The sequence below is a fragment of the Ictidomys tridecemlineatus genome, chromosome 6 (assembly GCF_052094955.1).
Source record: "Ictidomys tridecemlineatus isolate mIctTri1 chromosome 6, mIctTri1.hap1, whole genome shotgun sequence".
Classification (NCBI taxonomy): domain Eukaryota; kingdom Metazoa; phylum Chordata; class Mammalia; order Rodentia; family Sciuridae; genus Ictidomys; species Ictidomys tridecemlineatus.
The window spans coordinates 94,323,656-94,337,182 of NC_135482.1; the positions used below are offsets into that span (position 1 = coordinate 94,323,656).

Genomic DNA, 13,527 nt, shown 5'->3' on the forward strand with positions numbered 1-13,527 from the left:
TTTGTCAGCTCTGACAAAAAAAAAAAAAAATACTCTCCTGTGTAGCTCTGCCTGGTCTCTGTCTTTCATTTCTTGCTTACCTGTCTCTCGTTACTCACTTTCCCTTCAGTAGGTTGTATATATCATATCCCCTTTTTTAATATTTCAGTGTATATTTCCTAATAGCAAGGATATTTTCTCACACAACTACAAAACAGTTGTCAACTTCAGAAAACTCAACAGTGATATAATCCTTTCATCTAATCCATGGTCCTTATTCCAATTTAGACAGTTGTTTCGCTATTTTTTTTTTAAACCAGGCATTGAACACTGAGCTACATCCCCAGTTTCGTTTATATATATATTATATATATTAGAGACAGGATCTTGCTAAATTGCTCAGAACCTCCCTAAATTGATGAGGCTGGCTTTGAATTCGCAATCCTCCTGCCTCAGCCTTCTGAGCCACTGGGATTACAGGTATAGTAACCATGCCCAGCTCACTAATGTTCTTTATAGCAATTTTTTTCCTAATATAGGATCCAGTCCATAATCACAGACAATACTTAATTATAATATCTCTTTAGTCTCCTTTAATGTGGGTCAATTCCACAGTCTTTTCTTGTCTTTTGAGATATTGTCATATTTAAAGAATACAGACCATTCATTTTAGAATTTTTTTCAATTTATTTTTTCTGATGTCTTGATGGTTAGACTTAGATTAAATTTTTTTTTTGGCTAGAAGGCCAAATAGACAATTTTTTTCTTTTCTTTTCTTTTTTGTATTTATAGATAAGTTGCTTAGGGCCTTGCAAAGTTGCTGAAGCTGGCTTTGAATTTGCAGTCTTCCTGCCTCAGCCTCCCAAGCCTCTGGAATTACAGACATGCACCACCACACCTGGCCAAATAGGCAATTTTCTACCCTTTTAATTTTAGTATCAGTTCAGAAACACATCACCCCTTATTGGTGATGTCAATTTTAATTATTTTAATCATTTGGGGAAGAGATTGTCCATTTTGTCCACTGTATCATTACTCTTTGTGGGGAGATATTTTGAAAGAATATAAATATCTTACTCTTCACCAAAAGAATTCTTTGATTCTTTGACATACAAAGAATACTTCCTGGATCCAACTTTCTGTATTATTTAGATTTTTTTCCCCTTAGTTTGTTTACATCAAAATCCAAAGAATTTGGCTGGGGATGTGGCTCAGTGGCAGAGCACTCACGTAACATGTGAAGCACTGAGTATAATCCTCAGCACCACATAAAAAAATAAATAAATAAAACACTTTTTAAAAAAAGAATTGTTGGCTGGGCACAGTGGTATATGCCTATAATCCCAATGACTAGGGAGGCTGAGGCAGGAGGATCCAGAGTTCAAAGCCAGTCTCAGCAGAAAACAAGGCACTAAACAACTCAGTGAGATCCTGTCTCTAAATAAAATACAAAATAAATAGGGCTGGAGATGTGGCTTAGTGGTTAAGTGACGCTGAGTTCAATCCCCAGTACCAAAAAGAGGCTGGGTGCGGTGGTACACATCTGTAATCCCAGCAGCTCAGGAGGCGGAGGCAGGAGGATTGTGAGCTCAAAGCCAGCCTCATTAATGTAGTGAGGCACTGAGCAACTCAGTGAGACCCGGTCTCTAATACAAAATAGGGCTAGGGATGTGACTCAGTGGTCGAGTGCCCTGAGTTCAATCCCTGGTACCCACCCCACCCTACCCCCCAAAAAAAATCCAAACAGATCGAGTCTATCTCAGTCTGTGACAGGGGACCATATATTCTCAACAACTCACACAAGTGTAAAATTACCTGATCAAGAGGACATGTACTGTAATACTCTTCTTCTGTTTCCAGCACCTGGCAAAAACAGCTCATAAATTTTTGTTGAACTGCTGGGTTCTCACTTTCCTCACATGAACACACATTGACTCATTGTACTGTAGGTAATGGCTACGCTGTGGTCTAAAATCTAGATAAGGACAGGGTCGAAAAACATCAGTGTAGCCAAAGTCCCGGTGAGGCTTTGGCAGAGCAGCCAATTGAGAAGGCAAAGGTGTAAAATGGGGAAAATAGACATTCTTTGTCATTACGCTAGACCAAGCATCTGGGTAACACTTGCTCTTTACAATGACTGCTACTAGGGTGAGAGGAAGTTTAATGCCAACTAAAATTTGCCTATTCAATATTCAAATACCATTTTTTAGGAATGCTAAAAGCTGGAAAAACATTCTTTTCAACATGCAAATGTGGTGGGGCTTTTTGTTGTTGTTGTTGTTTTATTTTTTGCAAGAGGTAGAGCTTGAGTGTAATTTTGAAACAGATACTTACATTTAGAAGAACTGCCCAACTGGACTACTTAGCTATGCCAGTGTAAGCAGAAACCAGGTGGGAAGTGGTCATGTTTGGAAAGCTGTGACTACCAGAAACTAAGGGCCCTGAGCACCAGTACAATGGTTTGTCAGCATACAAGCCAAGGTCATCTATGCAGACCACTTCCTGCAGAAAAAACATACTCCCTTGTCTGTCTGTCTTTCTTTCTTTCTTTCTTTCTTTCTTTCTTTCTTTCTTTCTTTCTTTCTTTCTTTCTTTCTAGAGAGAATTTTTTAATATTTATTTTCAGTTTTTGGGGGACACAACATCTTTATTTTATTTTCATGTGGTGCTGAGGATCGAATCCAGTGCCCTGCGCATGCCAGGCAAGCACGTTACCGCTTGAGCCACATCCCTAGCCCCAACATACTCCCTTTTCTAAGTATAAAACTTAGACTGTACTGTATCTAAAAACCATTGGTTATTTGAGAGCTATATTTGTTCTTATTTGAGCAATTGCAAGCAAGAGCTGAGTAGCTGAGGCAGAGTACAGTACTCCTGAGGAAGGGCCATAAAGTTCTTAATTTATTAAGACCAAACGTCATGGAGTCACCCTCAACACCACACACCCCATTTCACCAGCAAATCCTGTTAGTTGTGCCTTCAAGTACATTCAAGGGAAACCACCTCTCACCATCTCTATAGTTCCCACCATTGGCTTCCAACGTCTCTCACCTGCACTCCTTACCTCAAGACTCTCCCAAATGGTCTCCCTGCTTCTGCCCATCCCTCCCACAATCTGTGTTCAACAATGCAACAGCAAGAGGGATCCTTTTAAACCCTTCAATGGCTCCCCATGCTATTCAAAATTAACCCCAAGCCCTTTAGTAAATGGCCTACGAGGTCCTACATGCTTCAGGAGTGAGCTGATTGACCAAGAGAAAGCCCCCCCAAAAATAAAAATAGTCATTTTTCTTCCTTCTTGGTGAAGGATGGACTTTGGGGCACTTACTCTGTGCCAGGCCCTCTTCTAAGTACTTTATAACTGTCCTCCTAACAAGTCTACAAGATATTATCATTATTTCCATTTTGTGGATAAGAACCTGGAAATACAGAAAGAACAAATAAGTCACCCAAGGTCACCCAACCTGTAATGGTTGGAGCTGGTGTTTCTCATTCACCTCCAGCTCACTGGCCTCCTTATTTCCTTCAATATTCCAGGTACTCTCCCACCTCAAGACCCTGGCCCAGTTCTTCCTGAAAACTTCTTCCCAGCCATCTCCTCGATTATTCTGGATTTTTCTTTGGGGTCTGTTCAGATGTCACCATCCCATCTAACATGGCACACTCTGACAAACCGCTGCCTCAACACACACCACCATGCCCTATTAGAGATTATTAATGTGTTTACTGACCACCCATCTCCACATGGGAGTTTGAACTCCAGTATTTCAAAAATTTTTGTCCGATACAGTTTAGAACCCCAGAGATTAACTGGAAACAGGGTAGGTACTAAATAAACAACATGCTAGATTAACAAATCACATTAAACAAATAAGATCTTGAGAAATGTTGGAAATCAAAAGAGATGCACTTTTATTTTACCATTTAGAGGGAAAGATGAGCTGGGTGTGGTGATGCATGCCTGTAATCCCAGCAGCTCAGGAGGCTGAGGCAGAAGAATTGCAAGTTCAAAGCCAGCGTTAGCAATTTAGAGGGAAAGATGAAGGGAAACAATTACTGGTAAGTAAATACTTCCTTTGCTGATTTTGCCCTGTGTTCTAAGAAGGGGCACCAGAAATTACTCCTGAGGTGAGGCAGGCACTAGGTTTTTGTTTGTTTATTTGTTGTTTTGTAGTGGGAATTGAACCCAGGGTTGCTTAACCACTGAGCCACATAGTCAGCACTTTTTTTTTTTGTACCAGGGATTGAACTCAGTGGCACTTGACCAGTGAGCCACATCCCTTGCTCAATTTTGTATTTTATTTAGAGACAGGGTCTCACTTAGTTGCTTAGCACCTTGCTTTTGCTGAGGCTGGCTTTGAACTCTGGATCCTCCTGCCTCAGCTTTCTGAGCCATTGGGATTACAGGTGTGTGCCATCACCCCTGGCTTATTTTTTATTTTGAAACAGGGTCTCACTAAATTGCATAGACCCCACTAAATTGCTGAGGCTGGCCTCAAACTTAAAATCCTCCAATCTCAGTCTCCTAAACCATTAAGTTTATAGGCATGAGCCACCTTGCCTGGCTAGGAACTTCAATTATTCAGCCATCTCACATAAAAATCCTAGTGAGATAGAGTCCCACAACCTTGAGAATAAAATCTAGCCTTCTTAGTTTGCATATGCCCGTTGCCTCATTGCCAGTTATTCTTTGATTTGCCTATGCCCTGATTGCAAAGAACGGTACCTGCCATAGCCTGCTACATGTTCCATCATTTTCATAACCTACTTCACAGAGAAAAATAAAGCCAACAAGAGCTTCCACAATTGCCCACCTCCATCCTACAAAAGTGCATACACAAATGCCTGTCTTTTCCTCCTTCCCTCTTCCTATAATGAAAACTATGTCCAACCTCCCATGTTGTTGTTGATATTTGTTTTTAACTTCTTAGGAGAACCGTTTGGTCAACCAGCTCCCTCCTGAAATTTTAACACGTCTTCTTCCTAGCTCCTTCCTTGCAAAACTAAAACTAGCTAAGTTTCTCCCATGTCAAACGAACAAACAAAAAAAAAATGTATCTTCAACCTACCTCTTGGTTCAGCTGCCTGTGTGTGTATTGCCTACCTCCCCTTAACAGCCAAACTGTGTCCTCTCCACTTCTTTATCACCCATTCTTTCCGCAGCTTGCCCATAAAGGATTTCTGCACCCCCAACCTGCATGATAACCATTCTTCCCAAGGTCAGAGTCATTCTTGCTGCTAATTCCAGTGGTCACTTCCTAGTCTCCTTCTCACTTAAATTCTTGGCAGCATCTGGCTTTGTCCACCACTCCTTCTTGGAACAGGCTCTTCTCTTGGCTTCTGGACTCGGTGACTCCTAGGATTTCCCCTTTGAATACCCCCCTCTTTCTCTTTCTCCATAGGGTGATGACTCCTACTGTTGAGTGCTGGTATCCCTCAGGGTTTCTCAGACTCTCTTTCTTATTCTACAATCTCTGTCTGAGCAGTTTCATCATTTCTGAGATGCCACTAATCAGCAAAAGAGGCCCATGCCTTTCATATCTATCCTTCCAACCTTGATCTCTCCCCTGACACTCCATGGTCCTGGGCTTACCACTCAGCCTCAGCTTTGAAGGTTCAGAAATGTGGCTTACCTGCATATTAAGAGCATCTTTTTCCTCTCAGGAAAAAACTAAGTATTAATTGTCACACAGTGAAGATGCCAAAGACATTAGGAGTTATTTTAGTGCACTGGCCTAATTAGTACTATTCTTTGTACATTTGCCACAATAAGTATATTTGAGTAAAATGCCAAATTTTTAATGTGTGAGTGATTTTGAGGGGGCAGAGGGGCACCAGGGATTGAACCCAAGAGTGTTTAACAACTAAGCCACATCTCCAGCCCTTTTTTTATTTTTTATTTTGAAACAGGGTTTCGCTAAGTTGCTTGGGGCCTTGCTAAATTGCTAAAGTTAACTTTGAACTTGTGATCCTTCTGCCTCAGCCTCCCAAGTTGCTGAGATTACGGGTATGTGCCACCATGCCCAGTTAATGTATGAGTAGTTTTCTTTTTATATATATATATATTTTTTTTTTAATTTTAGGTGGACATAATATCTTTATTTTATTTTTCTGTGGTTCTGAGGATCAAACCCAGTGCCTCATGCATGCTAGGTGAGCACTCTACCACTGAGCCACAACCCCAGCCAGCCCCTGTATGAGTAGTTTTTAAAACAATAAATTAAATGCTATTCTGAAGGGTGGAAGACCAAAGGAGAAATGGCTTCTCCTACCTGTGAAAGAGATTCTCTCCCTAGTGCAGTGTGCCTGTGTAGTTCCAGCTACTTGGAAGGCTGAGAAGTGAGGCCTCTTGAGACCAGGACTTTGAGGCCAACCTGGGTAGTGTAGCAAGACACCATTTCATTGACCAAACTCGACTCAGGCTGTCATGAACTCTCTTCCCAACTGGTCTCTGACTTTTGGACCTCTGAGTTCCATCTCTGCAGTGTCTACTTTCAGCAAGAATTCTGTTAAGTCAGTTTAGCCAGAAAGCCAGAAACCCCTACCCTCAATATTTGATCACCCTCAATATCTAATTGGGTTCCTTATCATTCACCATCTCCCAGGTGAGGTCTGGTTATCCTGGACTGTTTTCAGCAAGTTTGGCCTGTTAGGTCAGTTAGCCAGAATCTTCCCTTGTTCCTGATGTGTCCTCTGAATAATTTTTACCCTCTGACCTCTATTCAGCACCTGGACTTTAAATTCCCACTCTTCCTTGTGTTCAGAGTTGAGCCCCAACTTTCTTCCCCTCTGCAATGAGCCCTACACCGGTTGCAATAAGCTCCCCTTGAATAGCTTCCCTTACTCGCTAAAATCTTCAGTAAGTGTCCTGAATTTTTTTTCCCCCCACAATAAGGCTTCATGACTCAGTCCTGTTTGGGGATAAAGAATGTATAACATGGCACATTCTCAATGTAACGTGCATTTTTATTTGAGGGAAGAATAAAGGTAAAAATCAGGGTTAACCAAATGTGAACACAAAGTAATGTTATATGTATATATTTGAACCCAGGGCCTTGGGTTCAAATATATACATATAACTGTATGCTGGGCAAGTGCTCTATTACTAAGCTACAAGCCCAATCCCAGCCCTCAGGTTACCTTCTCACACCAGTCTCAAACATGATCTCCCCTAAAACCCTTCTGACTTCAAGAAATTATGTTGGTTTAATGAACATTTCCTGCAGAAAAGGAAGAAGGAATTATCTCATAGATCAGAAAGAAAAAATCACCTTTAAAGTGTCTTCCTGCAAAACAGTGCTCTCTTTTCAGTGGCTGAATATTCTCTCTGCCCCTGGCCAAGGCTGGGGACCAAGGTGACCTGGGAAATGCTGGGTGATAAGGTTTGAAGGGCAAGGGGTGGAATACAAAGAGAAGTACCCCCATATCCTTGCCCACCCTATAGGAAGACAGTTAGGTAATGAGAGGACAGAGCCAGTGGGTCTGTGGAGCTGGCCCACGCCTATTCCATCCTTCTTCAGCTCCCTTGCTTCCTCTGTACCTCACTCATTCCAGGGTGCTTGGAAGCCCCAGAGCCTGTATCCTCTACCTTCTGCTGTGTCTGTGATGTCCCTGGAAGTGCCTGTGATCATGTGTCTCACTTTGTCTGTCTGAGGCCCCTCCCGACCAGGCCGTACCTCTTCTTGTCAAGCCCTTCAGTATAGCTTGAAGACCCTTCCTTAGTTAAATATGACTAATTCAAACCCCTCAGTCACCCATCAAAGAGCAAAATTGCATCAACTTAAAGACCTTCATTGACTCTGTTTTCTATTCTAGAATCAGGCAACACTTCATTCTATAAAACAGAACAAGTGTTGCAATGAGCAAAGCAGAAAAGTTTGGCTTTATAGACAGAAAAATGTTGAAGAAAGCAGAAGTAGGAAATGAAAATGAATTGGTCATCTTAAAATCACTTTCCTTGTAAGGCAGAGGCAGGGAGATAGGACAATCGAAAAAGAAACGACTGGTTTAAATTAGATTAAAACTGGCCAGTTTGGGGGAAATTCTGTTGTTCTCTTTCTTATCCTGATTTCTCAAGTCAGAAAACAGCTTAGTTTCAGTTGACAACATAGAATTTAACATGAATGACTCCATTTTGATTTTTACCAATTCTTTTGTGGCCTGGAATTTGGTGCAAAAAATGGCTTCCAGTAACTTTTATTTAACACACCTAAAAAAAGAGAGAAAAATGTAAACTTCCCTTCACCCTCTTCCCCCACCTCTACCCACAGTACTAGGAATCAAACCCAGGGGTATTTTACCATTGAGATGCATCCCCAATCCTTTCTATTTATTACTTTTTAAAAAAATACTTTTTAGTTGTAGATGGACACAATACCTTTATTTTATTTGTTTATTTTTATGTGGTGCTGATGATCGAACCACATGCCTCACACGTGCTAGGCAAGTGCTCTACCACCGAGTCACAACCCCAGCCCTCGATTTATTACTTTGAGACAGGGTCTCACTAAGTTGCTGAGGCTGGCCTCAAAACTGTAATCCTCCTACTTCAGCCTCCTGGAATTATGGGCATGCACTGCCACCTGCTTACCTTCATCATTTAAGAGGTTAGTTTATAAGAAAGAAGACAGATGAACTGGAGATACAATGTAACAGTGGTCCACTTTATGCTTTGAATATAGCACTTGCTGCTCTGCCATTGCAACTTATTTTTAAAATGGACATGTTTCTTTTTTTTTTTAACCATACGATTTATTTTTATTTTTTTTTAGTCATACATGACAGCAGAATGTATTTTGACATATAACACATACATGGAATGTACATGCATCAATCATATTGTCTATTCTATTCTGCTGCCCTTCCTATCCCCCCTACTCCTCCCCTCCTCTCCCATCCTTTCTCTCTATCCAATCTAATGTGACACACTTTTTTTTTCTTTTTCTCATCACAACATCATATATGTCTTCTGAAAGAGAATTTTAATATTTTATTTTTCTTAGTTTTCGGCAGACACAACATCTTTGTTTGTATGTGGTGCTGAGGATCGAACCTGGGCCGCACGCATGCCAGGCGAGCACGCTACCGCTTGAGCCACATCCCCAGGCCCAACATATATGTATTCTGTATAACAATGAGGTTCTCCTTCCATCTTCCGTGCAACTCCCCTTCTCCCTCTTTTTCCCTCCCACCTCTCTTCCCTATTTAGTGGCAGTCTTCTTCTCATGCTCTTCCTCCCTATCCCATTTTGAGTCACCCCCCTTATATCAGAGAAGACATTCGGCATTTGTTTTTTAGGGATTGGCTAACTTCACTTAGCATAATCTGCTCTAATGCCATCCATTTGCCTGCAAATGCCATGATCTTATTATTTTTTAGTGCTGAGTAATATTCCATTGTGTATAAATGCCACATTTTTTAATCCATTCATCTATTTAAGGGCATCTAGGTTGGTTTCACATTCTAACTATTGTGAATTGTGCTGCTATAAACATTGATGTGGCTGTGTCCCTGTAGTATGCTCTTTTTAGGTCTTTTGGGTATAGTCCGAGAAGGGGAATAGCTGGGTCAAATGGTGGTTCCATTCCCAACTTCCCAAGGAATCTCCATACTGCTTTCCAAACTGGCTGCACCAATTTGCAGTCCCACCAGCAATGTACAAGTGTACCCTTTTCCCCACATCCTCGCCAGCATTTGCTGTTTTTTGGCTTCATAATGGCTGCCTTTCTTACTGGAGTGAGATGGTATCTTAGGGTGGTTTTAATTTGCATTTCTCTGATTGCTAGAGATGGTGAGCATTTTTTCATGTATTTGTTGATTGATTGTATGTCCTCTTCTGAGAAGTGTCTGTTCAGGTCCTTGGCCCAATTAAAATGGACATGTTTCTTTCTCTTCCTATCTCCCTGTTTCTTTCTAGGCTCTCCCCGTCCCTAATCTCATGGGAAACAGGATTATCTTTCTTCTCCATTTTAGGCAGATATATCTGTCCTTGTACATATCCATAGGAACCAAGTAATCCGGACTTGGGGATGGTACCAGAGGTTCTCAGAAATGACAAATATACAAGTGAATTACAACTCCAATAGGGAACTCAGGGAATATAGCCTTTGAATCACTATTTTTTTTTTTTTTTTGTATCAAGGATTGAACTCAGGGGCACTTAACCACTGATCCATATCCCCAGCACTTTTTAATATTCTATCTTTGAGACAAGGTCTCATTGGGTTACTTAGGGCCTCGTTAAATTGCTGAGGCTGACTTTGAACTAGAAATCCTGCTGGGATCTTCCTGCCTCAGCCTCCCAAGCCGAAAACAGCTTTGAATCACCTCTTTAAAAGCTCCCTGTTCCTGCTGATGAGCAGAATCACAGCCTTTAGGACAGAAGTCCTAACAAAGCAATAAACCTTCTTTTTCCTTTGTTCTCAAAATCTTGTCCTCCTTATTGGATTGGCTTTAGGGACAAGGACCAAGCTCAGTGATAGAGTGCTTGCCTATCTCTAGTATGCTTGAGAACCTGGGTTCAATTCCCAGCCCCCACCCACGCATGCAGGCGCCCCCCCACACACACACACACTTGGGGAGGGGGTAGTTGGATGTCGGGGACAGACAGACATGGCTGCAAGCAGAAAAAAGACTCAGACTCTTAAAAAGCAACATAACAATCTCTTATGAATTGTAAGCTAAATGCCATTTCATATTTTAAAGTCTCTGGATGCATTTTAAACCAATTGAATGTCATTGTTTACCAGGTAGCATTTGTTTTCTTTCTTGGCAGTACATGAAATAATTGTGCCTTTTACAATCAATAACTCTTTTTTTATTCAAAAAAACTAAATAATTAAATGGTAATTTAGTAATTTATTTTACAGCAATGAACAAATATTTGTCAAAAAGTAAATCTTTTTATTCACAGTTAATAAAGTTACTGTTTTCACAAAGCTAGAAATCAGCAATTTCACCATTATTGATTGCCTCTGCTGGCTCAGGCTGGACTTGTACTTTCTCCCAAGAGTCAGATACACAAGACAAGTTCCCTCAGCTAAGCTCAGAGTAGCCTCCACAAATTAGACTAAGGATTCAGTTAAAAATTTCAAATGACTACAGATTTTATGTCACTTGGAGCAATGGGTTAAAAGTACATAAACAAACATCATATTCGCAGAATGTTAGAACAAACAGGATTACACAGTTCTTGAGGGAACACCGTGTTTGAAGTGTACTTACATAGAAGCCAAATATCAAGGGTGAGTCAGAGGGGTCACTGACCTGGTGGAGGGATCAATGTGCCTCAGAGGAGGAACATTCAAAAAATAATCGGAAAGCAATGACAAATGTAGAGGTAGACATAGATCTGTAAAAAGCTGGGGTGACGGTGCAATCAAAGATTTTTGGACATTGACACCAGAAGCTTTGGTTTAAATCTTGGCCAAACTGCCCACTGGCTGGGAAACGTTATTTTGCCTCCTTTGTAAAATGGCTACAAAATGTTATTTTTAAAAGTAATATGAGAAACTGAGATCATATTTGTAAAATACTGGGCAGGGAGCAGACAATGCAATAAATGGTAACACAATTGTTTAGACGATTTTATAAGAGAATATGCAAAGCTGTGCGGACAACTAACAGAATCTGTGAGTAAAATAGATTGTAGGAAAGAATGCGGTAGGAAATTAGTGCAGCGGCTTTTCCAGTCATTTAGATGAGAGGTCGGGGGCGGGAATTGGTGTCCCAGACGGTATCTACGGGTGCAGGACAGCTCCGCTCTGTCCGGCACTTCCAGGCAGCGCTGCGCGACCGCCCGGGTCTCCAGCAGGAGTGCCGTCCCGGTAGGCGGAGCCGCTGGCACCGCCCCGCCCCGCCCCCTGCCGGAGCGCCGTTCTGGTAGGCTGAGCCGCTGGCCCCGCCCCGCCCCGCCCGCCCCGCCCCCTGCCGGAGCGCCGTTCTGGTAGGCTGAGCCGCTGGCCCCGCCCCGTCCCCTGCCGGAGCGCCGTTCTGGTGGGCGGAGCGCTAGCGGCCCCGCCTCTCCTCTCCCAGCCACTGCCGCCGCTGGCCAGCGAGCTGACTGCAGTGACTGCTGAGGCCGGAAAGGCGCGGCGGCAACATGCTGGGCATGATCAGGAACTCGCTGTTCGGGAGCGTAGAGACTTGGCCTTGGCAGGTCCTGAGCACTGGGGGCAAGGTAAGCCCGTAGGGCTGCTGAGAACTTGAAGGAGGCCTGCGACTTCGCCTCATCCTGGCCCGGGCTGCTGGGTTTTCTGAGGTCAGGTGGGATGGGACTGTGCCCCCGAGTGTGCGTTCTGGTCTCTGCCGTGATTTGGCCCCCTACTATCCAGAGAAGGTGGGGAACTAAAGGTCCCATGCAGCCAGACCGGGGGTCAGGGGAGAGGTTGATGGGCGCGGGGGGCGGGCGGTATCCACCTTGGCGAGTTGGACACCACCTGATGAAGCATTTGCTCATTAAAACATTCTGAATATTTTTGTTTGTTGAGAGGCACATCGTTGTAGAAACTGCTGCCCAAAAGCCCTTGCCGGCACTAAACTTCCAAGTACTAGAGAACTGAGTATTAAAGAACAAGTAAGGTCTGTACTGCATAGACCTGATGCATGATAGGGCAGGGAATATAGGGAAGGGAGCCGTCTAATTCGGATCTTCATAGCAATGCCATGAAAGGCCTCAGGGATGATTAAGAGTGCACAAAATAGATTAGTGCATATGCAAAGGCCCAGAGCCATACTGTTGCCTTTGGCCAACTGTTAAGAGTTGGCTGTGCGCATTGGCACACACCTGTAATCCCTGCGGCTCCCGAGGCTGAGGCAGGAGGATGGCAGGTTCAAAGCCAGCCTCAGCAAGAACAAGGTGCTAAGTAACTCAATGAGACCCTGTCTCTAAATAAAATACTAAATAAGGATGGGGATGTGGTTCAGTGGTTGAGTGTCCCTGAATTTAATCCCCAGTAGCCCCCTCTCCAAAAACAGGAACTTCTAGAATTGGATGAATAAAATGAATGAGGAATAATTGCTATAATTTCCCCAAATTTACATCAGTGGGACTGCCTCCCTGAAAACAAGGAGAGTGTTGCTTGATTATAATACCCTTTCAGACAGGCAGTTTGTACAGTGAAGCTGTATATAACCTCCCAGCACACCATCTCACTTTTTTAAAGGACCATGTTACCTGGGGGCCAACTTTTGAAACAGTACAAGAGGCATCAAACAAAAGCCCTTCACTCAACTCTAGTCTGGACTGTTCAGCCATCCAGAGGCTTGTCACTCATCCCCGTATCTAATTTTCCCCATCTATATGTAGACTGAGTAGTTTAAGGCCCAATCAAGGTGACACATTCAGATGCCTGCAGCACCCAGGCAGGTAATGGAAATGAACTAAACTGACTGTTTTTTACTATACAGCATGGTGGAGACTGAGGCAAACATAAGAGAGAGCTCAGATTTGCATGTATAAAAGATGACTTTAACCAGTTGTTGCAATGCAGTAATGTGAAAAAGTATTACTTTTTTTTTCCTTTTATATATTTTTTATTGTTGGTTGTT

At 42.6% G+C, this 13,527-nt stretch overlaps 1 protein-coding gene across 1 annotated transcript in view; it reads left to right on the forward strand.

The window, feature by feature from the left end:
- The first annotated feature begins 11,993 nt into the window (after positions 1-11,993).
- Positions 11,994-13,527, forward strand: part of Hebp1 (heme binding protein 1) — a 28,086-nt gene continuing 26,552 nt past the window's right edge. Inside the window, exon 1 of the mRNA XM_005331899.5 lies at positions 11,994-12,157. Within this exon, the coding sequence (XP_005331956.1) occupies positions 12,080-12,157 (78 nt within the window). The 5' untranslated portion in view covers positions 11,994-12,079. The remainder of the gene's footprint in view (positions 12,158-13,527) is intronic.